General features: G+C 40.1%; 1 protein-coding gene across 11 annotated transcripts in view; it reads left to right on the forward strand.

The window, feature by feature from the left end:
* PRRC2C (proline rich coiled-coil 2C) overlaps positions 1 to 26,339 on the forward strand; it is a 118,213-nt gene that overhangs the window by 59,869 nt on the left and 32,005 nt on the right. For 8 of the 11 annotated variants that reach the window (XM_067532533.1, XM_067532540.1, XM_067532535.1 and 5 more), the window contains exons 17-25: positions 481 to 689; positions 1,454 to 1,608; positions 2,169 to 2,508; positions 3,040 to 3,125; positions 5,767 to 5,955; positions 8,823 to 9,074; positions 18,237 to 18,326; positions 20,163 to 20,264; positions 25,489 to 25,699. In XM_067532533.1, the coding sequence (XP_067388634.1) occupies positions 481 to 689; positions 1,454 to 1,608; positions 2,169 to 2,508; positions 3,040 to 3,125; positions 5,767 to 5,955; positions 8,823 to 9,074; positions 18,237 to 18,326; positions 20,163 to 20,264; positions 25,489 to 25,699 (1,634 nt within the window). The remainder of the gene's footprint in view (positions 1 to 480; positions 690 to 1,453; positions 1,609 to 2,168; positions 2,509 to 3,039; positions 3,126 to 5,766; positions 5,956 to 8,822; positions 9,075 to 18,236; positions 18,327 to 20,162; positions 20,265 to 25,488; positions 25,700 to 26,339) is intronic. The other 3 variants (XM_067532539.1, XM_067532542.1, XM_067532537.1) reach the window with 2 other exon arrangements.

Here is a 26,339-nt window from a genome sequence, read left to right on the forward strand (position 1 = left end):
GGCCTATAACTGGCTGCAGTATTTATACTAAACTAATATATCAATAAGTCCATGGTGCAATTATACCGAACATTTAAATATGGAATGTAGATTGCAAAATCTATACATTTCTGTGGTTTTTTCACAGCAACTTTTCAGTGGAGGCTTGTGCTTCCCATTTGGGGTGGATATGGGTCATTCATTTTTTCAGTGTGGTAAAAGAATGGCAGTTGAAATGAAAATGCTGCATCTTGTCTATATGGCTAGTTTTGGCAACAGGATTTTTAGAATGGTCTGTGTTCCGAAAGCAGCAAATAGGTGCAGCCTCAGTGGGGATCTGATAAAGCAATATCCATGTTTCTTAGCCTTCTAGTGATGATGCACAGTAGACACTTTTAACATGGTAATGTGATTTGCATGAGGATGTTATTTTGCTCTCTGTTTCGGAGGGTACTTTAGGGATGGTCATTAGTTCTGTCTATATAATTTTGTCTGATGTAGGCCCTTTGAAGACCAGGCAGGAAGCATGACTGCTATTGATCCCACCATCAGTAATTGCTTGCATCAAGAAGAAGGTGGTGGTAGTGCTACAATGCAAAAGACCTCCAAGGAGACTAGTGGCAAAAGGAGGGAGGAGCCCAAACCAGGTCCAAAGAAACCCAAGGAGAAGGTGGATGCTCTATCCCAATTTGACCTCAACAACTATGCAAGTATGTGTTTGGTAACTTGTGGTAACCAAAAAAACCTGTTGTTATGCTAGCATTCCTCCCTTTGGAATTAGATATATTTGAGAACTGTGCGTATTTTTTACAGGCTGTTTATATCCCAATATTCAGTCATTGCCCCCTTTGCAGCAATGAATGAGTCTGTGGCCCATGTCCCTTTTTAAAACGGGTAACACAGTTTTATTTTTTGTGTGTGTGTGTGAGAGTGAGTGAGTGAGAGTTATTACCCATTTTAAAAGGGACACTTCTATTGTACAACCTCATTCCTGTAACTTTTTTTGAGCTATCATTCGATTGATGCCAACATCAGGTGTGGAACAGGTATTTTGAATTTCTCTGCAAATGAAAAAGAGGAGAGGAAGTTGCTGTTGTAAACTCAAATAACACTAAGTTGCAGTTAGTATCTAGGATGTGTAATTTTTCTGTTTAAACTACTCAAACTTTTTCCTTAGTTCTTTGTTTTATGAGCTTTTTATACCAAGTATGGTGTCTTTGTGAGGAGCCGCTAATTGAAGGCTTTTGTATTAAGTCCTTTTTCTTGAAGTCCACCAGTAAAAGGATGATCCGCATGAGGGAACTTGAACATTACTAGGATGATCATCTTCGGCTGCTGTTGTCTGAAACTATGCAGCGTTAGTGGAATTTTTCATTCCAAAATTCTGATTTGGTGTATATTCTACTGAATATTGGATCTGAAATTGTTGAAATGGAAGGGGGAAAAAAATCTATACTTTTTGTTTCATCTGCAGGTGTTGTGATCATTGATGACCACCCTGAAGTGACAGTAACTGAAGACTTTCCATCTAACTTGAATGACGATGGGTTTACTGAAGTGGTGTCAAAGAAACAACAAAAACGTTTGCAAGATGAAGAACGAAGAAAGAAGGAGGAACAAACAGTGCAGGTTTGTTGAGATCAAGAATTTCTTACTTTGCACCTGTTACAGGCAGTTACACACTTCTTGTGATTTTTCTTTGGATATGTTGTAAAGGGCTATGCAGCAGTGCAAAATCTCAATTTCCACAAAGCTGTTTTTCACCATTCAAATTGCAGTATTCTACTTAGTTTGTAATTGAAATTGTTTATCCTAAGTTGTGCAGGTCATCTTGCCTCCCCTTATGCTTCTCCTCTTGTCCCTCTTACCATTTCAATACCTACTGCCACCGTAATTTGGGTAATTCAAAGTTGAAATGTTGGCTGCTGTAACTGGACTTGCAGTAAAAATTATTAGTTGTGCTATTGCTTTTGTGTTACAATTCTAAATGAAAATTTCTTGGTCAAGAACATGGGATGCTTTTTAACTTTTTCATGATTTAAATGGGTAAGTACATTGGAAAAAAATTAATGTTTCTGAACAAATGTTTAATATTCCTGGTTTGTCCTTCTCTTGTGCTCTACAATTGACAGAAAAAATGCAGACTTTCTAAATGGCTTAACCTTGTGTAATGTCAATTTTATTCTTAGGTTTGGACCAAAAAGAGTTCAGGTGAAAAAGGAAGAGGGCAGAATTCCAAGCTTCCTCCCAGATTTGCAAAAAAGCAGCAGCAGGCGGCTGCGGCGGCAGCAGCACAGCAGGCGCAAGCTCAGGCACAAGTACAAGTACAGCCTCAGAGTGCCTCCCAGACTACAAGCCAGCCACAGGCTTCAGTTCAGCCTCAAACCCAGACAACAGGAGGAACAAACAGCACAGAATATGCAGCAACAGGCAAAGCTCTGCAGAATGCACAGTCCAGTACTGCTCTAGGGACTGAATTATGGGAAAATAAGATGGCATCCACAACTGTTAACGACATCTGCAAGAAATGTAAGTGGTATCTTTTTTTTGGGGGGGGGGGGGGGGAGTAAACGGGTGGGAGTGATAGAAGAGAAACATTGTGCTTGAAGGGTTTTGGCTGGCAGGTGTTTCTGGAGGTCACAGACATTCTGGCCTGCAGGTATAGTTCTCATATTGCACAGGGAATATGCAGCTGTGAAATGTTCTGCAAGACAGCTGAGCCATAGTCTCCCAGGTTCCTTGAGATGAGAGGACTCTTCTGTAAAACATTGAGTAACATCTTTCGCTGCTGTTGCCAAGTTCCGCATCCACAGTGTATGAGCAACTAACATTGGCCTCAAACCTGGGTTTCATTGTCAAAGTTGTGCATGTTTCCAAATATGCTAATTAGGCCAGTTGAAGTTGACTTAATAAGGGACTTATTAATGGGGTTCTGAATTCAAACATGCTATGAAATCAAGTAGCTGTAGTTTCATTGTCCATTCAGTTGTGTACTTGGGAATTTAAAATAACCATGGATTAATTGTGGTTTTGACTCCACTGTATTCTCTGGCTTTTTAGTGGGACCCATTAGTCCACCACAACCCCCTTCAGTCAGTGCGTGGAATAAGCCTTTGACATCATTTGGATCAGCTACATCTCCAGAGGTAAGAGTAAAACTAAAAAAAACACGAACATCTGAAGATCACTCAGTTTGTATCTTGCAGGCTGGTGGGACAAATGAAGTAAGATTATTGTGATGATTCTCAAGGTACCCAGGACAGAGAGTCACCTTGTTACCCCCTGCATTCAGAGTGAGGGAGTCCGTCTTGTAGTAAGTGAGTGTCAGCTCTCTACCACCAGCAGTCCTGTCCTTCCCTTGCAGATTAACAGAAGGTGTCCTCGAGTTCCTTTGAAGTGCTCCCATGTGATATCCAGCCTCTGAAGCCAATTACCCACAGAAATCCCAGAGGCACAGCTCCTGTGTACAGAGCACTTCTAATGAAACAAAAAAGATTTATTTAAGAAAGACTAGAGATCGCACTAGAAACAAGACAGTGGTGTAACCATTTGTTTCCAATACAAAACAAAATAATAAAATGTGAATTAGGACCTACATTTACTAATAGTTTACTTTTCCTATTTAATTAGATTTTTCCCACAAAATTCAGTCTGTTGTAGTGCTGGCTGGCTTTCAGGAGCCAATCTTTCATGAAAAATATCCCCACTCAACAAGATGTCGCCTCAGTGAATGGATCCAGAGATCATCTCCCTACTCTTATACTGAAACAGTCTTTTGTCTTTATTCATAGGCAGGGCGATCCATGGTCTGTTATAATGTTGGTTTTTTACATCCAAGTCGTCGTGATTGTTTTCAGTTGCCTTTAATGGTTTTCCATTGACTGTTCTGTGATGGGGCAATGTTAGATCAGTGAGTCTTGCATTACACCACTGGCTAATTTTGGAGGGGTGGTAACTCACTCTTGCATGAGTCGGCAGTCATCAAGAAGTAATATTCCCAGGTGACTCCTTTTAACCTTAAGACCATAAGGGTATAAACTTCAATATAGTTACATTATTCCTCAGTTTTACCTGTACACACCATGCCATGATTATGAACATCAATAAGTTGCAAGTTTTCAATAGAGAGCTTATATGTTACCCTTTATGGACAGATAACTTGTAAGGAATGTGTTTAATGTAGTGAGTTTGTCAGGTCTAAAACGAGTTGTTTGTAAAGAACAAGGGGACCCTTTGCCAAGAGGCTTGTCACAATTATCCAGTTTTTTTCAAATTGCATTATTTTTCTTTAGCTAGATGTCATTACTGAATAGATAGTGCCATCTCCTCACCTTATCTAATTTCTTACTGAGAGCAGTTACAACAAAAATTCTTATTGGGATAGTCATAGTAATTAGAAAAACTTGCAAACTTCATAGTATAGAATTATAAAACTTAACTGCCGTGAGTTTATTGGTTTAATGTGTTAGTTTAATTATATAGTACAGTAGAACCTCAGAGTTAGGAACACTAGCCCCCCCGAGCGACATAAATTGTGCTGGCATAAATACTAGTGTGGACAGCGCTATGTCAGCGAGAGACCCTCTCCCGTTGACATAGCTACCACAGTTCGTTTAGGTGGTTTTATTGTGTCAGTAGGAGAGATCTCTCCCATCGACATAACACAGCTACACAAGTGCTCTTACAGCAGCACAGCTGTACCGACACAGCTGTCACTGTACATTTTAAGTGTAGACTAGCCCTTAGTCTGTAAATAGACTGACTTTAACAGCACCAGCAGATTAGAGAACTTTCTCTAAACCTTTTTGCTCACTTGCTTTGAATTAAGTATTAATTTAGTTTAAAAGGAACACAGTCAACTTCAGAACATTCAAAGTAATTTCAGGTACAGCTCTCTACCCCATCTACCTCACCCAGTTTTAATGGGTTTTCAACCACATTTTCCTATCTCCTGTTGACTGAGAGAAACTCAGACAAAAGCAGAAAGTATACACAAGGTACTTTCAAATGCAAGAAGCTCTTCAGCTTTTCTTTAAATCTGTTCCAGTAATCTTAGATGGCTGGCAAAAATATTCACATGTGACTTTTTTAAACCAGCAGTATCCCTTTGAATACTGCAGCTTCAGGAAAGCTGCACGTGTACCGCTCATTGGTATTCAGTACCATAAAACCTTTTCTGCTCTGACTCATGTATTCATGAAGGGTGGTTACTTTCTGTACATCAGAGGTGAACTGTAAAGCTTCTTCAACAGAAACTAATATTCTCAGTTATCTAATTGTCATTTTAAAAAGTAAAGTTTTAAATACTTGTTGCAAAACACATTTTTAAATCTGTTCTTTCACTTGTCAAATTACGAAGTAATTTCTCTAAAATGTTTTGTCATTACATCTAGCCCCAATGTCAGCAACAGGATGCATACTAAGAGAATTAAAATTTTAACACAAGGGTGTTCACTTGTATTTAGTATTAAAATTAAGGAGCTGAGGAAATATTTCTTAGAAGAAACCTAGCTATTGCCTCAGTCAGCTTTAACCTGCTATTTTTACATTCAGCCCTGATATTATGTTCTCAAGTAATAAATGACAACTAAAAATGTTTTAAAAATAGAGACCATGTGGGTTGCGTTACATTTTAACCAGCCTTTCATGTGCTTAACTTCCATTTCTTGACCTTTGTGTGCTTAAGTGTATAATTGCATTAAAATCAAAATAAAACTATTTTGAGGCAACATTCTGGTTGAGAATTTATTGGAAGTTTGAAATGCATGCTTTTGGTACCTTAACTAGGGAACGAAGCCTGAACAGGAAAATGGAGTCGAGCTTGGAATAGAAACTATTCAGTTTGGAGCTCCAGCTTCTAGTGGTAGTGACAGTGAAGTTGGACCTGTGCTTTCAGAGAAGCCCACTGACAAAATACCTGAACCAAAAGAGCAAAGACAGAAGCAGCCTCGGGCAGGACCCATCAAAGCACAAAAGGTAAGGGAAGAAGTAGTTCTTTTTAGTTTACCTTAGAAGCCTGTACAGTGGGTTTCTTGGTGGCAGAGAAGTCCAGTCAAAAGAGAAAATACCAAAACTGTGGCTTGAAAAAAAATTGAAGGAACAATTACATGTATGATCCAAATGAGGCAGATCTCCTTTCCCACTATCTTAGTCAGAGTAGATGCTGTGCATCTGCTTACATGGTTTCCAAAAGAATCATGTAGAAAGATTACCTGAACAGCATATTTTTGTACTTTAATCTGAGCTGCCTTCAGACCATCCAAACCTACTTTTTTAAAGCGTGGATGATGTCTCTAAGGGCACTTTTTCATAACAATGAATGTCACAATAAATGGCCAATCTTGATTTTCCTTTAAAATTGTGTATATACATTGTTATTTATATTGTGATATTTAGGGCCCCTAACTGATCTCCTTTTGCTTGTTGCATGCCAAAGCGCTCATTCTCGCAGAAATATTAAGCAGACTAGAGGGGCTGGAGGAGAAAACTCCTGTTGTATAGGACAGGCTGGATTGTCTGCTGACCAGACCAGCCCTGCCCTCTCTTCCTCACTCTCAAATATATATCCCTCTAGGAAATGGGGGACCAGGGAAAGTTTGGAGATAGGGAAGAACGACAGCTCTTATCCTGCGGCAGAACTCTCTGGAATAACTGGGTGGTTAAAGTACTAACCCCAGCCCTCTGCTCCCAAGCTCTCTTCCTGTTGCCTGAGTCCCGGCAGTGGTCCCAACACGTTTGCCTACAGGCAACAGCCTTAGGTTTTTTCCTGAAGACCAATTGGTTGCTTACCTACCATGACTTAGAAAATTGAAGGTCATTAGAGTGCATCTACTCATTAAAGAGCCAGCATAGTTTTGATAACGGTCACACTGATCAGGTAGCCTGTAATCCAGTGACATTTGCTTAATTAATGTTAATAGCAGAGGCCTACTCAGCCTAAAAGTTCATATACTGTAATTGACTTGATGAAAATACCTTGAACTCAGTTTTGCATTAAGAAAGTGTCTGTATTGTATGTGTGTCAAATCACTTCTACTGGAGTTATGTAAAGGTGATCTGCAAAGGTAAAAATGCCATTTTGTTACTTTTTATAAAGTATACAGAATGCCTAGGTGGATAGTCCATCTTTTTCTGCTTGTTCCTACGTTACAAATATCAGGTCTTGTCTACCTTGTTTTGCTGGCAGGATTATAACCTCATAAAACGAGAATGAAATGAGCTATCGAGGGATTGTCAGTAAAACTAAACCATAGTTTTTAGTTCGGACTCCAACATTTAGGGCTTCTCGGCACTAGAAGAAGGTTGTACTGCTTTAACTATACTGGAATGGACTCTGCTTGAGATGGGATGGGGTGAGGTGGGAGAGGAAGGCAGAGCTACCATGCTGCAGGAGTGAGGAACTTAGGTGGTCATTCTGGCCAAACCTGTTCCTTCCCACCCAGCTTTGAGCCCTGCAGGTGCACACTATGTGTGGGGGTTGTCTCTCCATTAGGAGCCTCCGCAGCAGGCAGATATGTGGTGAAAGGTCTCCTTTACCTGTCTTTGGGGCAATTAACCTCTTCCTTCCTTGCCATGAAGTACTTGGAGTGAGGGAGAAACTGCTGGTCTATACCCTGCCCACCCTTAGCCTCCATTAATGCAGCAGGATTTTGAGGGCAGCCCTGCCTACTCTAGCCCATTAGCTTTAAAAGGACATTCTGCTCCTCCTACTGCCCTGCATTGAATGGCTTCATGCAGCTCACCATCTGTTAAGAAAGGAGTGGCTTCTGAGTCATAGCATGGCATTAAACTTGTTTTTCTTTTGTGGCCACAGAGTCCCAGATGCCCCTCAATTCTCTCCCTCTATATGGCTATACAGAAATCAACTTCGCATTTAAAAGCACTGATAATAGGCATGTACCATCCCAGCCACCACTCCTGCAAAACAAGTTAGGGCAGAGGTTCCCAAACTGTGGGTGTGTCCCCCGAGGGGATCATGGTGGGGCCCAGGTCAGCTCCCACAGGGGGCAGGGAGGGAACGCAACCCAGCCCCATTCTGGCCCACTCCCAGCCCCGGCTCTGCCCCAGCTGCTTCCCTGGCTTTGACCCTAACCACGGTTCAAATTCTGGGCCCACTCTTGCTGATCGCAGCCCCAGCCACAGATCACCAACAGTGGCCCTGCTCTTGAGGGATGGGGAGGGTGCAAACAGGAGTAAGTAGGGGGCATGGCATAAAAGGTTTGGGGACCACTGAGTTAGGGAAACACTTGCAAATTTTGGGTTATTTGTGTTTAACACCTTTTCAGTGCAAACATTGGTGAGAAAAGCTCTGATAAATATCTATACCCCAGTGTCCCTTCAACTGAGGGGTGAGAACCCTCCACCTCCAGTTTTCTAGGGCTCAAGCAAAAACAGGACTTGATATTCTTGATACTACTCAGGCTAAAAAAAAATCCATAAAACATTGCTGGAAAAAACCTTTTGGGCTCTCTTTAGACAATATATTTTAAAGCTCACTAGTGCAACCTTTAATCTTTGCAGGTCACTTTTGATCTTTAGATTGACTAACATCAATTTAATCCTATGTCATTTGGTTATAGGACCTATTAGCTCTTCAGCCTAGATCAAGTGACATGTTTCAGGTACTCCTCTGATACTAGATTAACACTTCTAACTAGGCTATCCTTTCTTAAAAAAGAGATCTTACTGTTTACATCCTCAAGAAACAGTTACAGATTTTTGAGTCTTGATAGCTGTCAACAATATGTTGACTCTTACTCTCCTGAGCGTATAAAGGTTTTGTTACAACTTACTTGGTTTTTTTTAAAAAGGCCAAAACTGACAAGTTAAAATACTAATTTTAGCTTCCAGACTTGAATCCAGTAGAAAATAAAGAGTATAAACCTGGTCCTATTGGGAAGGAGCGTTCGCTAAAGAACAGAAAGGTGAAAGATGTCCAACAAGGAGAGCCTGAGGTACAGGAGAAGCCCAGTCCCACCACTGTCAGGAGTCCAGACCCTGTTTCGACAAAAGAAACCAAAGCCGCGAATGAACTGAGTACTGAAATAGGAACAATGATATCTGTCTCTGCTCCAGAGTTTGGAACAAATACAAAGGTAAGACACAAGATGACAAATTTTATGAATGTTAATTAACAATGTGTGTGTAAAACAGAAAACAAAATTTCATGAACTGTAACCCATTACATTGGTCACTTAATTTCTGAATTCAGCTATGACATTTTGTTGCCTGCTGATGAAATAATTCAAGTATTACATAGAAGAACTCACAAAACATTGGAGTTGAAAAGTTAAACTGCTTGCCTGTAGTTGTTCTCAGGACATAATATTTAAAATAGAACATGGCTATGGGTCATGTTCCCTGTAAATGACTGGGATTGAAGTGTTCTAAATTCTTACACTGCCTCACCAGTGAGGACAAATGCTCAGTAAGCTATAGAAAGGAAGTCCGTGTCCTGAGCCCCATGTTCTGGTCTGTGGGGAATAGCACCGAAGAGGTTGGAGAAGGCAGAAGTCTTACACTCAGTGCCTGAGTTTGTTTATCCAAGTTGCCCAAGAGAGATGTGGTCAACCATCAGCAAAAAGCTGTAGCAACAGGGAGACTGTTTGAAAGTTTGAGTACCACCGCAAGGGGAAAGCATGTATCAAGCGTCAAGATAAGCATTGGTATGGATAAAATGTTCAAAAGCACATAAAAAATGTAGATGTCCAAATCCTGTTTTTCAATGGGACATCAGTGCTTTTGAAAGTTTTACCTAATGCCCCCTGTGGAATGTGGTGAAGAGGCTTTACATTCTCTGCAGATTGCTCTGTGATTCTGTGTAGACCTTTTGTAATAACACTTAACAGGAAGACCTCTACTTTGCTTGCTTTCAGCATTTCTAACTGAAGGGCACTGATCCTTAGTTGTGCTGTCAGGACAAAATGGGAGGGAATAACCAGGGCTTCACAATGATCCTCTGCTACTGCGACAGCTCCTCTTGGGTCTGTTGTATCCAATATAAAGCAGCCTACAAATATTTGAATTTAAACCAAAGGTCTACCCCAGCACACAGCCAGTGCAAGATTGGGCTAGTGCAAAGATTGAGAAGTGCAACTGCAGAAATTGAGCTCCTTACCCATCAACTGGAGGGGGTGGGGGAGTGGACATTTTGAAGAGGTACTAGTGGTTGTTTCAGTAGTAGCTGGGCACACACCACCCACTGGCAAGACCATTTAATGACTCAGGACTTCACGTTCGTAATGTTCTGTGCCAATTTGCTGCAGATAGCCACTTGAGAGGGAAATATTGCTAGCATTGACATTGTACTTGATACATTGAGGAATCTGAGATACTACTCACTCAAGAATGTTGTTTAAATAATTCTGAGTTAGCCAAAACAAGTTAAAAAAAGCTGAGAGCATATCCATCATCCTTGCTGAGTTGCCACATACTCCCCAGTGAACTGGAAGCAATCTGCAGAGTAGTTATTGGAGGCTACACATCCTTGGAAAGGTTCACCCTTGAGAGCTTTGAGGTTTGGTACATATTCTCTGCGTTGGAGAAGAGGTAGTCTCTGAAATCTGTTCTAGCCTAATGAATTTTGTATGTTTCTTCTGTTGCCAGCCGGGGAAAGGTTTTTTTGTTTTTAAAGTGTATGTGTGATTTGTCAGTGCTGCAGTTTTTAATCCTCTGTCTGTCTGTGTATTGGGCTTATCTGAACCAACAAACTTAAATGGCTTAAGCCTACTAAAAACTGGTTCAAATAGCAGTGTTTTTCAGGTGAGATGAGAAATGTAACCTCTGAGGTGCTGAAGTGGTATTTTTGGTCACTGGCAGGGGAGAACATAACTCTTCATCTTACTTTGTTCATCCTGGCTTGGGCCTAGCTCCTTTGTTGTCTGAGCACAATGGGCTTTTTGTAACCTCTAGTTCTAGTTCCAGGACCCGGAGCAACCCACTCAAGCCTGTCAGGATAAGGAGAAAATAATCATCTTTCGCTGACTCTTCCCAGGAAGCATTCCAAATGGGAAAGGTGCCTCATCTGACTACACAAAAGCATGGCTCTCGGTAGTAGCACTAGCAGCATACATTCACATCTTTTTGTCCTCTCTCTAATCCCAAGACATTACAGGCAACCAACAAAAGGAAAAATTGGGTTTTGTGATATTTTGGCTGCTTTATTAAATATAAAGAAGGCCTGAAAGGGTGGGTTTGTTCTTTTGTTAAAGTTTTTTTTTAACTTAAATTGAAGCTATTGGGAATATCTAGTCTCATTTTTGCAGGAAGGCTTAAAGGACTAGAGTGCTGAAATGGGAGTTTTCCCAGCCCTTACCTGAAATGTTCCCACAGACCTTTTCTACCAGCTGTTTGCGTTAAATAGGTGCTAACAAAACAGTGTTTTCAGCAGTTTGCCTTAATATTCCTTGTCCTCTTCATTGTTCAAATTTCATTCATTATTGTGATGACATAATCCTGTTAGTTCTCCGGTCACCTATAGAGTCTTCCAGGAAAAACAGGTAGACAAGTCTTTAAATTTCGAGTGTAAAACCAACCAAGAAAACTATATTTAGAAGAGAGAAACTTTTGAACATTTTTTAATCATTACAGAAGTAAAACACAATTCTCTGCAGGCCACCTTTGAGGGGGATATGACACCAACTTCAAATCTAGTTTCTTCCTTAGTTTTTAAAGTAGTGTCAGGCATTATACCTGTCCCTAAGTTCCTCTGCCAGTTTGTTTTACAGCCACATTTTTATATCTTCAAAATATTTTCCTCTCCTTATTGCCTTGGGAAGGACCCAGCCAGAAAAAGTGAAACTGACTGTACAAGGAAAAACAGATGATGGCTATACAGTTCTCTGAAATGCACAAAGTACAACCAAATGAAAAATAAGGAGAAGTTTTTCCTCTAATTGGTTGTATAAGTCTTAGAAGATAAAAGTAAACATTTTTCAAACAAATGATTTATAAAATTATTTCAAACTAAACACGAGCAGTCTTTTTTTATTTTATTTTTATTTATTTTTTAAGTCTATTGCTCTCTTAAAAGGATGGTGAGTGTTCCATCTCTGCATCAGGTTTTAGTAGTCAAGGATACTTTGTCTAAACCTCCAGAGTACTTCACCCATTCAAAAAAAGTTCCATAATGAGAACACCTATGTTGTTTACTCATGCTCTTACATTTGGAACCCTAGCATATAAATATAGAACATCAGCATGATGATAATCCATATAATATGAGAAAAGAGACATACTTTGTGGAGTTGCTGCTGCATCTCCTCGTTTGTGTTGACAGAGTTTAATTTCTATGGTGAGATGCCTCTTGCTGACTCCTAAATCTAAATAAATAAACCACACTGGCCTTTCCACTTCTCCCAGAAATCACTAACATGGTATGTTAACCGCATCTTGCAATTCATAGGTATGGTCAACAAGACAGGTCCTACCAGTTTTGAAAGAAATGGAATCCACCGGGTACTGACTTGTAGTTAATGGAAGCTGACTCTTTAAAAGAAGCTAAAATGTCTCAATGGGCCTGGGAAATTCATTTGCAGCCTAAGATGGATCAGCATTCAACAACCTCTTTGATTTAGACGTTCCTCGAGCCAGAAACAAATCAGACTTCTTTTCAGATAATGCATAATTTAGCTTTAAACCAGCCTTTTCCTTCACGCTAAGTTCTCTTCTCAGTACCAACTTTTCCCTTAAGCTCTCTATCTCTCTCAGCTCTTAGATTCATCTCAGCTTTGTACAATATTCTCCTTTTAGGCAGCTTAGGGTAGTTAGGAAAGTTGGCCCCTCTGTTTTTCTTAAGATATAAATCTTTAACCTCTGGATGCCTATACAAGTTAAAAGAAGGCTTACACATATACCTCTCACCTTTTCTTGTGATGCTGCTTTTGAATTTTATTTAGATAAATGTTAATTATTTTATTGGTTTCTTCAGTATAACATTGGCAAAGATTAATAACATCCTTGAACTACAGACGCATAAGACAATCGTAGACTCAAGAGGAAGTATTTTTTAGTCTGAAAAAGAGAACATTTAAACTTTCTAATGTTGTAGCCATGTTGGTCTCAGGATATTAGAGAGACAAGGTGGGTGAGGTAATACCTTTTATTGGATCAGTTTATGTTGGTGAAAGAGGTAAGCTTTTAAGCTACACAACTTTTTCAGGTTTGGAAAAGGTACTTAGTGTCATACCTAAATACAAGGTGGAACATGTGGTTTAGTGTAAGTATTTAACACATTTGTAAGAGACAATTGAAGGTGAAGAGCCAGTTAACACCTCTGCAGTCATAGGACAAAAAGGGGGATTAGTGGGTTAAGACTTGTCTACACTGTAATATTAAGTCAACTTAACTTAAGTTGACATACAGTCTCCGCAGTAATTAAAGTGGTGTTTCATGCTTTTTTTGTCAGTGGTGCACGTCCTCACCAGGAATGCTTCCACAGACTGAAGTGGGGTGTTGTGGAACATTGACAGCTGGAGCCCTGCCACCCTGTCCTGGGATGACAGCCCCAGCTGTCAGCCCAGCACAGGGCTCACAGCTGGATTTTGGTGCTGGTAGATTCCCTGCAACACAGCAGCCTGCCTATAAGTGCCCAGCTAGAGCCAGGATTCTGGAGGCTGAGAGACTCTCCACTCTGCAGCAGCCCTTGGAGCCACATCTGCAGGCAGGATTCTTGGTGCAGCGAGGCTCCCAGCTCCAGGACAGGGAGTTCATTCGAGAATGTAGTGATTGTCTGATTTTGCCCACATAATCGGTATTGGGACACTTAGTGCACAGGATGAGGTATACCACGTTGTGATATGCATGTGGAGGAGCCATGGATCTTGAAATGTGTGGTGTGTAGGGGTATTGATTTATCATAGCAGTGGAGATATGTCTGCAGGTTTTGCATCTTTATGGAAGGATCTGGTGCAGCTTTGAGCTGGTGGATCTTGGTCTATGGGGAGCTTGCTTCTGATGATGATCTCCAATAACCATTCCAGACACCAAGAAATCTGTTATCTACAACCAGGCACTCAGATACCACGGAATATGCTCTGAGGAGAAAGTCTGGAGTACACATGTTAACACACCGAAATGCGCCTTCACCAAACAAGGTTACTTCACTAAAGAAGTAAATCACATTATGGAATGGGCCACCCAAATACCCAGAGAGAAACTATTTTGATTTAGGGGGGGAATAACTTTCAACCGCACACCCCTAATTGTCACCTGCAACCCCAAATGGAACCCGTATGGAATACCTTTAAACAATTATAACCCATACTCAATCAGGACCACATCCTAAAATAAATCTTTCCCAACCCCCTCCTTTTCTGGCCTTCAGACATCCCCCAACATTAGCAAGCTCCCCACAAACCAGGATCCATCAACTCAAAGCAGCACCAAAGCCTTCCATAACAGGTGCAAAACATAGATGTTAGCTACTTATGCTAAGCCACCTGTTCCACTTTGTGATGCTGTGATGCTCTGAGTACCTTTCTCTGACTTGAAGAGCTCTGTATAGTTTGAAAGCTTGTCTTTTTCACCAACACAAGTGAGTCTAATAAATATATTATTTCACCCACCTTGTGTTTCATGCAACCTTAAACTTTCTAATTCAGTAAAAAACTGTTCCAACAAGAGGGGTGAAGCTTAAACAGACAGTTCGTGGACTGTTTCTTGTGGTTAAGCACTTGATTGGAATTCTAGGAATTTGGGGCTCATTTCCCAGATCTGCCACATACTTTGTGTGATCTTGAGCATGTCATCTCTGTGGTTTAATTTCCCATCTGTGTAATGGGGACAGTACTTCACAGGAGTGTTCAGGATAAACTCGTTTGCAAGGCACTTGGATTCTACAATAATGAGTACAATATAAGTGTGTATATATATATATATGGATCTACAAAATCCAGAAAGATGCCCTTACATTCAAATGCCTTATTGGGGAGGAAGGCATTTCTGTAATTTGCTAGAGAGTCATCATGGTCATACTCATTTCCCTTCAGGAAGCTAACTATAGTAAAATATCTGTGAAGAGGAGCTTGGAAACCTCCATAGATTTGATGCAGGCCTATGTCCTGTGCATGTTGTCTAGGGGACACTAATACATCTTAGTATTGAGCTGTACTGAGGTATCCTTGGACATCTAATTCTACCAGCCACAAAGATGTCAAATGGGCATGAAAACTCCTTTAAAAAAAAAAAAAAAAAAAAGTACTAAATCCCTGCTCTTTAATGTAGTTGCCAGACTTGCCTAGTGAGGGGAGGTTTCCATGCCATGCAGATCCTGGTTGCCCCAAAGCTTTTAGGGAAATCTGTGTGGAGAGGAATTAACAAGTAATTGCAGACCCCTGGCAAAAGAGAAAGCAGTATTACTTAGGCCTTGTCTACACTAACTAGCACTTATGCCAGCAAACTTTTGTCGCTTGGGGGTGTGAAAAACACACTCCTGAGCGATATAAGTTTTGCCGGCATAAGCGCTAGTATGGACAGTGCTATGTCGACAAGAGACACTCTCCCGTCAATATAATACAGCTACACAAGTGTTCTTAAAACGTACAGTGGCACAGTTGTACCGGTACAGCTGTAAGTGCAGACTAGCTCTTAGACACAATTATGGCGTCTAAGAGTTGTGATCAAGAGCACCATTGTTAATAAGACTAAAAGAAATTCAGGAGTTGCCCGGCGTATGGCGCTAGTTGATGCAAGCACTGGGAACAGTAAGTAGTAGAAACATTCCTGCCTTGCTAGGAGACTACCACAGACAGCTGGATGTTTAAAATTTCTTCCTAGGGATATGCAATACAGTTCATTAGCAAATCAAGAAACGTGTTCCTTCCTTTCTTCCGTCTTCAGTGATTCTCAAGCCAACATCCTGAAGGCTATCCACCACCTAACTTCCATTGGAGTATTTAAATATATTTGATTGTCAAATTCAAGCACATGTGCAATTTTATTTATAGTCCCAAAGAACGGTTGGTTGATGGAAATTCTAGTTTTTAAATGTCTCAACAACTTTACAAGGAAGAAGTTTAGATACGAAGCATGCTGTCAGTTCTGTCTGCCATCTCCCTGGCAGATTGACATTCATTGATTTAGTGAATATGTACTTTCACATTCTGGTTCACACCTTTCCTGATGAAGTTCCTCAGATCTCTTTCTGAAATAAGAACATCCTGTCAAGACACCCTTCGTCTTGATGTACTGATGACTTCTTGGGAGTTTAATCAATGTCTTGGTACTGACAATCACAACCTTGAGAAATGGGGTGGTAATACACCTGTTTCCATAGATAGGCAGTGGGCTTGATCGTCCACTGTTAGTTCAGTGCAATTACACTGGCATAATACGAAGAATCAGGCCTCATATCTTCATGAAGACCGTAACTCATTAAGTGGCAAATACAGCAACGCTGCTAATAAAAGGCCATGAGTGAACTTGTTTCAATCTTGTCCCAAACAGCGTTCAGCCTTGTGAGAGTAAAGATAATGAGAAGCCTGGTGCAGGCTCTTAAAACCAAAGCAACTTCTAAAAGATGCAGACATCTAAAGCATCTATCTTTACAGTGCCTGCTAGGACATCCTTCTGTTCAGCCTCATAGGCATGGGTATGCCATACCTATATATGAGGATCTTCGAGTCAGGTTCCACAAATAACCACTCCAGTGACTACTGCGTCCTGTGATAATACTTGAAAAAGTGTGATCAGAAGTATGTACTTTGCCAACCAGGGGATGACAAGAACTAAACCATATTATGCAAGTTATTTTTCTTCACTAGCCCTAGCAGGAAGTGGTGGTAATCAATTACTAACTCAATGGAGAGACTTCACTGGAAGCCAGTATCAGTTTAGAGAACACAGAGCAGGAGTTTCAGGTCAATAACAAGCAACTTATCTCACTTGTTCCCTGGAAATGTTCATGCAGGAAGTCATCACCTGATGAGGATTGAGGATAATGACTTCCTTGAACAAGTCTGGACATATGTACAGTATCCTGGCAATCACTGGTGGCAGCTAGTTCAGTGAAAAGTGAACCTTGTTATCTTAGTGCAGGGAACCTAAATCTGAGGGCAGATGAGCTCAGCAACATGATCATGGATAAGGAAAACTGAAATTTTCATCCTCATCCCTTCCATGAAATCCCATTCAAGTGCAGAAATCCAAGGGGGAATCTTTTCTCATCCGTGGAAAAATCATAAAAGATATTTTCCAGGAGGGATCCAGGAATAACAGCAGTTGACTCTCTCTCCTAGAATTGAGCCAGGGATCCTCTTCATTCTTTTTTTCAATATTTCTGATCTCAGGAGGTGTTTTTTAAAAGTTAGTCAGTCTCACACAGTAATTATCAGTCCTAGACATGGCAATTTGGTCCTTCTTTGGCTCCAACATCCTTTTTGCAAGGACTAATTCTACAACTCTGTCTAGTCACACTAAGCATAGTAGTATAGCTTTAAAAAAGGAATCTGGAGACAGAAATGGTATTTGGAAAAGAACAAGATTGGAAGATTGTCTGTCTTCCCAAGAATTGACTTTGAATGCTCATACAAGAATTTTAATATGGCTTCAGGTACTCATGCAAGAAGTTTCCGTCCTGTGATCAGTTAGTAAAAATTCTTAATTTTGCTTTGAGTTGACTTCTTAGTTAGCTTTTTAAAACTTGCTGAGATCTTACCATTTCCAGATCAATTTCTTTCCCTGGTCACTTGCCATCAGTGAAATTTCTTGATGTGCATTTTGATTTCTACCTGTTCATCTCTTCAGAACAAGAAAAGTCTCCATCCTTTAGAGAAAAGTACATATTCATCCCCTCCATTCTTTCTTTTTTTAATCTGGAGGGCCCTTATCTTTAATATGCTAACCCAAGGAACATTTGAGCTTATTTTATACTAAGTTTTCTTCCATGTTTTATTGCCATATGCCTAAGATTTAAGTCATAAAAAGTTGTATTTAACTTTTTAGAAGTTCTGGCTTTGGAGTTATCATCTGGACCACACACGGGACTTAAAGGCCAGGCTTTCCTGGGATATGCTGCCTCTGACAGAACTGAAATCTTCCACAAATTCTTCTAGTGCAAAGCAACTCAGCAGTAAGAATTGCTGGACATGCCTTCTGAGAAAATAAATGAATAGGTGTGATGAAATTCTGCTGTCCTATTGCTTGGTGAACTGTTTCTATATAAAAGATGGTCAGATCTCTGTCTGAAAAGACTGAGTCTGAGAATAGAAAACCTAGTTTAGACAGGGGGTTCATTTTAATGGACTTATTTTTCTTCACAGGAGTCTGTGACAGACTACACTACACCTTCTTCTCATCCTAACACTGTGGCTGCTAGCAGTACAAAAATGGAGGAGACTTTGGTGACTAATGTAAGTTTATTGTAGTGAATCTCTTCACTGAGAACAGGGAAAGTGTATTTACACTCTTGTCTTCCTTTTTAAAAGCACAAAATGTTACATTCAGTTAGCTATTAGTAAGTTTTCCATTATGTTAACCAGCTGCTCATTGTGTAATTCCACTCCAAAAACAACTTTGGTTTGGTTAGTGACTGTCCCTCAGACATGTTTCTTTTTAAACAAAGAAATTTGGAAGCATAGGTAAGGGAAAGATAGTTTTAGAGGATACTTGAAAATAGAAGGGGTCAAGATGCAGGAAGAGACTGTTACAGATAACAGGAGTTACAGAGAAGTTACCTGCAACAGTGTTTGTGAGACTAAGGGAAATAAGAGGCCTGTACAAGTAGTTAAAGAGATGGAGCCTATAAGATAGGCTAAGAAAGGTCCCCAGAATACATTAAATACAAGGATTATTTTGAACTGGATCCTGAAATTAATTTTGGCTGCCACATGTCAGGGAAACAGCTTAGTGGAGTGTTTAAAGTAGATAGCAGAATTTCAGTCATAATTCTTAAAGTACAAATGCTCTAATGTGATGTTTTGTCTGTATTAGTTTTTCTTACTTGGTGAGAGTTAGTACCAACTGGTCTATGACTCATAGTGATTTCAAAGGTGTCTTGAACTTCATAAGTCTCTGTTAGGGTAGGAACTTGGAGCTGCTTGTTCTGGTAGTTTGAGCAATGCAAACATAACTAGCTCAGAGTTGACTGTGGATTTGTGGGAATCATATGAAAGGTCCTATTCATATCTCTCTCCTGAGTGAGCTTACAATTTAAAATAAAATTTATTCCTATTAAATGGATTTTGTGATAGCAACATCCTTAATGCATTTTTGTGGCAATGTTTGTAGCTACTCCTGCGCATCTCTTCCATTCATAATGCTGTGACTTTTTTTGTGCTATTTGTTAGTGGTAGACTTAAATCCTAGGCAAAGTATGATACTTTGTCTTGTTTTTCCTTGGTGCTACCGATATTGGTGTATTCTCTTGTTGCTTGGTCGTGTTGGATCCACACTTAGGAAATATGGTCTCCCAACAACAAGAGATTTGTGCTTTTGTCTAGATTCAAAGTTTCAGTACATGTATTTTGAAATTAATCTCATTCTGTGGCAGATCCATGTGTTCTGTGCCTAAACTAAGAATTGGTGATAGACAGGAGTAAGAGACTATTGCTGTACACCAAGGATTATAGCAACCATTTCTCAGATCTTGCCTTTTGGACCTTGAATAAATCCATCATTAGCTTTTTCTTGAGCAACGATTGATTGAATTTTGCCAAGTTCTCATTCTTTCTCCTAAACTTGGCCATGGTATGAGAGTCCCTTTGAAAGAGAGATGGGAAACTAGAAATAGCCACATGCAAGCATTAGTTGCCAGCTTTAGTTTTGCTTATTTTGTGATCCTGTAACACTGAAGAAAATAGTTTCCTTTTTTTGTAAAAGTTACATCTCAAAGTTTGGTTCCTAATTGGAGCCAGGCTTGGCTTCAGAAGAATTTTGTACCCCATTGAATTAAAATTCTATTTTAGGCTAAATCCCAAAAGAACTGAATGACACTTGACTATACAGAAAACGTTGGTGCACAGACAAATTAATCTGCAGTCATTCTCAGAGATGACCAGTATTACATGAACACATACTGAATGACCTTTCCCCACCAAATTTTCATCCTAGTTTGTCAAAACATCCCTGCCACAAAAGCTCAAGCCTTGAACAAAATCTAGTTTGTTTAGCACCGCTTGAGCATTTGCTCTTAAGGGGCTTTTGTAGTAGACTTAGTTGGAATGTGATGTGTGTTGCCTGCCTTTCAGGTTCCCCTGCCCCACACCCTTCCCCTCCCTAGGAGGGAGACTCTACAACAGAGCTCCAGCCTAACTCCAGTTTCTCCCGCTACCGTGGACCTCACCCTCAAGGTATGTACCACGTCCCTCTAAGGGTCATTTTCTTGCATGCAAGGGAAAAAGATAATGGAGAACTTGCTGGTGAACCTTTTTAGAGCCTTCCTTTGTTTCCTCTTCTGAACTGCTTTTGCATATAAACAGATGGCTGAAACAAAAGGGTGTATTAAAGGGGATGCACTAAATTATAAATCTCTTTAACCCCATTTTGCATTAACACTTGGCATCAATCTTGACTCCCACTACCCAGAAAGTTAATCCTAGGCACATGCAAGAGTATAAATATTGTAGCATGCAATTTGTGGCAGAAACTAGTCATATTGAGATGTATTGGTAGATAGGTCTGTTTAAACAAGCTGGTTACAGATCGATGATGGTACAGGTTTTTAAAAACTGAATAGTGCATTGGTTTCAGCAAGCAGTACTTGAATTTCTTAGCCGTCTTTCCTTTTGATTAGTAATGTGTGACCAGTACAAGTAGATGATTGGAGTAGTAACTAATGAAAAGTAGGTTGGCAATAAGCTACTTTATGTCAACAGCTTTGTCTCATATAAGCTTGTGCAAAAGTGCTTTTTTATACTTTTGGTGGTTGACATTTCATGCTCCGTTGTTGTGCAATGTGGAGCAAATATGTGAGAGCATTTGGTCTATGGCATGTATGCAGTCGTGATGTTGGGAGGGTTTGGATTGTGTGCAATATAACTCACTAACATTATTAAGATGGGCTCTGTCCTTTGGCTACAGCATTTTTAGCAGAGTATTGATCCTTCTTCAGTACACTAGATGAGCTATGTGATAGTGCTTTTATATATTGAACTAGTAGAAGCATTGCAGCTTCCTCTAATTTTCAGAAGGCAGGGTGTTGTCCAAACTAGAACTCATTCGGAACAGGATTGAATGCATAGCTAACTGGCTTTCAAGGTATTTACGTTCAACTCCCGGTGAGAATTTCTCACTGAAATGGTTTTATGATAGATAAGCACAACCCAGTACTGCAGCCATAGTTACTGTTAATCACCCTTTATTAAAATTTCCTCCCCTGTTTTTGTTTGTATGTGTTTAAAGTGTCTCAACCAGGAAAAATGATAGTCTATTTTAAGAGGGGGAAAAAGATAAGGTCAGAAGAGTGGTTTTAATTTGGGCAGTGGATAGAGAAAGAAGAGTAATTTAGCAAGAGAAACTTTGCTAGTCTGCTAAAATTTGAAATGTAGTTTATTAATATTTATTGATAATCTAACAAGTATCTGGAAGCACTTTTTTTGAATGATTTTCTTTAAATGGTAAGCTTAATAGAACAACATCTGGAAATACCTAGTTCATTTTACTGAACACTTGATACAAGTTGGAATATTACTGTGGTGTGAGATGCAGTTTCACATCTTCTAAGCATTAGCCTGCTGAGCAGAGTGGTGTTCCTTTTGTGTATTTTTTTCTTGTCTTGTAATTGTTTTGGCACTTCTATACCAAGGTGATTTAATTGTCCTAATAACTCTCTATCAAGAGCTTATCTTCATACGTAGGTATGAATAGGAATGTTATCTAAGATCCATGCTGGAGTGCTTTGAGTCTACAGCATGCTGGGAATATTTTTTTCTGGGTCCTGCCCTCTACTTGGACATTCGGGCTTTGCATCTGTTCCTGAAAACACCTAAGGCAGTTCACACTTTTTCAAGGCCCTCTGGGTCTTAACCATGCCTCTACCACTTCATGCCAGAGTTTCTTGTAGCCCAAACAGAACATAGCTGCTATTCTCCAATTCTATTGAATGTAATCCTTGCTTTTTAAAAGCTGGTTTGGGGACATCAGTGAGCATTATCTTCCAGTCCTCCTCCCTTAGAAGAACAAGAGGTTCCAGGCTTCTCTTCTGGAATGGAATAACCCTCCAGTCTCTCCTCTCTTGTTCTTCCATCCCCTGTCATAGCATTCCGTCTGCAAGGAGATCCTGTCAGGAGAAACCAAAAGGGAACTCTGCCACAATTCAGTCTTTCTCTGGGCCTCATTCTACCAGGGAAAGATACTCCATGTGGAAGGCTTGTTGGGATCTCTGCTTCCCTCACATCAATCAAGACTTTTCTAGCGACCCCTTTGCTGGGACTGGTCATCCATGTTAGGACTCAGCCAGGCCTGTGCTGGTCAAGGGCTTTTTGGCAGGGAAAGTTCACAATTCTCTTAAATTTCTCTGCCCATCCTACTTCTAAGTTCCAGGGTCCCATCTAAAGATTTTAAGTGGGCAACCAAGTCATTTGGCAAGAAATCTGCCTCTGTTTTTCTGTCCTCACCAATAGGAAAATTCTTTTCTTAGGGAAGTTTTTCTTTTGTTTCCTCTGCAATCATTTATTGACTTCTGAATGGGACTCTGGATCACTTAAAGTGGGCTAAGGCCCAAATGGAATCAACACCCCGGATGAAAGAAAACCACAGAGACCCAAAAAACACAAAAAGAAGGTAAAATCATTCTGGATGCTCTTGCTGCTTCCTCAAGGTCTTAGAATTGAGAGAGCTTCTTTCTCCCAAACATGTTGGAAACATCTGGTATGTGGGTCTTTCCCATCCCTTCTTCATTCTTTCTTTGACCTTGAGAGGTGATGAGAAACTTAACATTCTGAAAGAGCCCTCATTCTACAGGTAGGGAAACAAAGACTAAAGAGGGAAGGTACTTGGAACTCTGCTGCGCGTTCTTCAGAGTTAGAGAAAGGATCAAGAGGAGTTTGGGCCAATCTGGATCCCAGACGGTGAACAAGTTAAGACAAAATTTGGGATGGAGACTCCAACTTCTTCTATCACTGGAATCACTCTAGGAGAGCTTCCTGGCAAAAGCTTATTTACATATTCTGGTCATACCCTTGTCACAGATCTTGTTTAGTTTGTCTTCAGAAATTGCCAATATCAATTCAAAAAACTACCTGTCTGTCATCTTCCCCCATGGTGTTTACAAAAGTGATGATAATGATATAGCCTGGCTGAGGAGTCAAAGGTATTAGCAGTATCTATTCTTAGCAGCTTCATGATAACTTGTTCTCCCTATGAAAATGATCTACCTCATGGTCAAAATAGCACCTGGGTGACCCATTGTCTCGCCCATGCAGGAAAGGTTCCACAAGATCTCTACTAAACTCTGTGGGGCCAGACTATCAAGGAGCAAAGCATCACTCACCCATACCTGCAGGTGCTAGGTTTTAGTCTCATTCATATTGCTCCATGTAAAACACTGCACATGAATGCTTCAGGGTGTTTATGTTGAATCTGCTATTAAGAATATAGTGTTCCCCCTGCAGCTTTGAGAAATACTCATCTGGTGTGAAGGTGGAAGGGGTGTGGACAAATCTGGCCTGTGTCTGATATATTTATTAGAAGAGGCTTAGCCTAAATGCATGTGTTGTGGGAGGGGGGTCTGTCCCAAAAAGGGAAAATAGTCCAGTAACAAAATTTACATGAAGTATTTAAAAACACTTGTATGGGGGGGTGGGGAGGGGAATCTTGAAGCAGTTCCTCCTGATACCTTTTTGTACTTCAGCAGTGGAAAATAAATAAAAAATATTTTTTCATCATTTTCTGTGATGTCTAGACAAATAGCGTAAGTTAGGGGTATGCAGACCAACTTGCACAATTTACATAAAATGAAGTAGTTGCCATCATGATCCTTTTTAATCGCATGTGTTGACTTCAGAGACTACTTGTCCAATAAGAAGTGTTCCATATTGATCCAAGTAGCCATTCTGATCAGACTTACTCATTTAGTGCTGAAAATGTGCTTGGCTCTGAGCAAGGCACCAAATGAAAACAATTCCTGACCTCAACAGTTTGTAATCTCATAGATGAAGAACTGCAGCCTGGAACCCCTAGTTTCCAATAGCTCAACCTCAATATTAAAGATAGGGGCCAGGGTGTTTTTGCAGAACTCCATGGACCATAATTAAGACTTAGGGCATGGCTACACTAGAACGTTTATAGTGAAGCTGCACCGCTGTAAACTCTCTAATGTAACTGTTCTAAGCCGACAGAAGAGAGCTCTCCCATTGGGTTGATTGCTCCAGCCCCGCAAGCGGCAGTAGCTCTCCCACCAACATATTCTGGTGCTTATGTCGGTGTAATTTATGTTGCTCAGGGGGATGAGTTAGTCACACTTCTTGTGACAGATTATGCTGACATAAATTGTAGCCATAACCTTAAATTAATTTGAAATTTATAGTAAAATTTATTTTCCTTTGTCAGTTTAGCATAGTCCCTGAATACTCTCTCTAGAACTATTGCATGGAATTCAAAGGTTTGCTGTTAAATTATAATAGCACTGAAATCCTGGGTTTTTGGCCCCAGTCAATCACTAGGTGTTTAGATCAGTTTGTGGAACATCTTAGAAATACGTATTTTTTAAACTCTTCAAAAGCCTGTTTGACCCTGATTTTATTTGCAGCTGTGCAAGATTACCTACATCCATGATTACAGAAAGTAGGGTTTGACCTCTTTATTTTTCCTCTAACATGAGCAGTGGTCATGAGACACTTACATTTGACAGTTTCAGGCCTATAATTATTTTCTTAAAGGTTTTAAAATATGCAGGCAAACAAGCAGATTAATTATGTGGTGGTGTGTTGTCTTATTTACAGTATGTTAAAATTACAAAATAAGATGGAAATTGTGTTCAGATATACCTTTTTGACAAAAATGATGTCTATACTCCCTTAAATGGTTATGGATTATACGGAAGATAGAAACTCGTGCTCCTGAGGTTGACATTTTTCACTGAAAAGTGCATCAGCTACATCCTATCTCAGAAAAGCATTCTTACTGTTTTGCACCAACAAATTGCCAAAACCATTTAATTTTAAAGTAAATCATGTTTTTTTATTTTAGAACCTACTTTTATTCTAATTTAAGCATGTATGAAGCAATATATTTCCCTTACTCCTACTCCCCACCTGGGGGGGGAAAGGAGGCAATTCAGTATGAACAAATTTAATCTTGGATATTGAACATTAAAATGGTTGATTACTTAGTCAGTTGGAGCTATTTGGAAGCTCCCATTTAGGGCTTGCAGGTTTTTTGCATGAACACATAGCATTGTGCAGTCATGGTGATCAAATGTTAAGCAAGGAGTCTCACAGGTAGCCTGTACTTACTTACTTACTTCAGCTAAAATAAAATGTTAAAATGTGAGGACTAACTGGAGAGCTAAAATCTTCTAAATAGCTAACCTGTGTCTCTGTAAAAAAGAAAAACTTTCCTTTTTTCCTTAAATAGATGGAGTCTGCACGCAAAGCATGGGAGAATTCTCCAAATGTGGGGGAGAAAAGTTCACCAATAACCTCAACAGCATCTCCCATAACTGGAGGTAACAGTGGAAGCAGTAGCAATAGCAGTGGACCAAGCAGTGGTACTTACAGCTCCTTCTCAAGTGCATCAATGCCTCCTATTCCTGTGGCATCAGTTACACCTACAACTTCATTATCAGGTATACGGCTTTACATTGCATATTATGTTTTGCATCACCCCCTTTATCCAGTTTAATTGTGTTACTCTTCAGTCATGCCAACCGTATCAGTTTCTTTGAGATTAGATATTAGGTTCTATTCCCCTCTGACAAGGATACTTGTAACTCTTAGTAAAGCTAGTAAGAATTGGGTGCAAGCCATGGTTTACCAAAACCCTCTTATTAGAAGGTCTGATATTTCCCTTGTGATTTTATTGCATAGGGGAGAAATGGGAGAGGGGTTTTCCTGTGTCCCTTTTTCATTAGGGTGGATCTGGAAGATAGCAGTTTAAGAAGCACCTCTTACACACCACCTTCTTCAGCTGGCTGCACTGAAACCTTTGTGTATAATGTAGCTGCTCTCTCCCGCCTCATAGTCTTCATGCTACTGTCCTTGGTGAAGTGAGTAACTGTGGCAGTTACTCAGTTCCCACAGTTGTCTGATAATTTCCAGTTTTTGTTTTTCTGTACTGGCTAGAGAACCCGACTGGGGTCTTGTTGTGGCAGATGCTGTACAAATATACGTAGGAGAGTATCCCACAAGACTTTCCAATAACTCAGGTTTCATGACTGCTATGAACAAACATTAGCAGGAAAGTGTTTGTCTGACTCCCACTATATC

The sequence above is a fragment of the Emydura macquarii genome, unplaced genomic scaffold, assembly GCF_026122565.2.
Source record: "Emydura macquarii macquarii isolate MOO-44397 ecotype Brisbane River unplaced genomic scaffold, CSIRO-AGI_Emac_v2 contig_3287, whole genome shotgun sequence".
NCBI lineage: Eukaryota > Metazoa > Chordata > Testudines > Chelidae > Emydura > Emydura macquarii.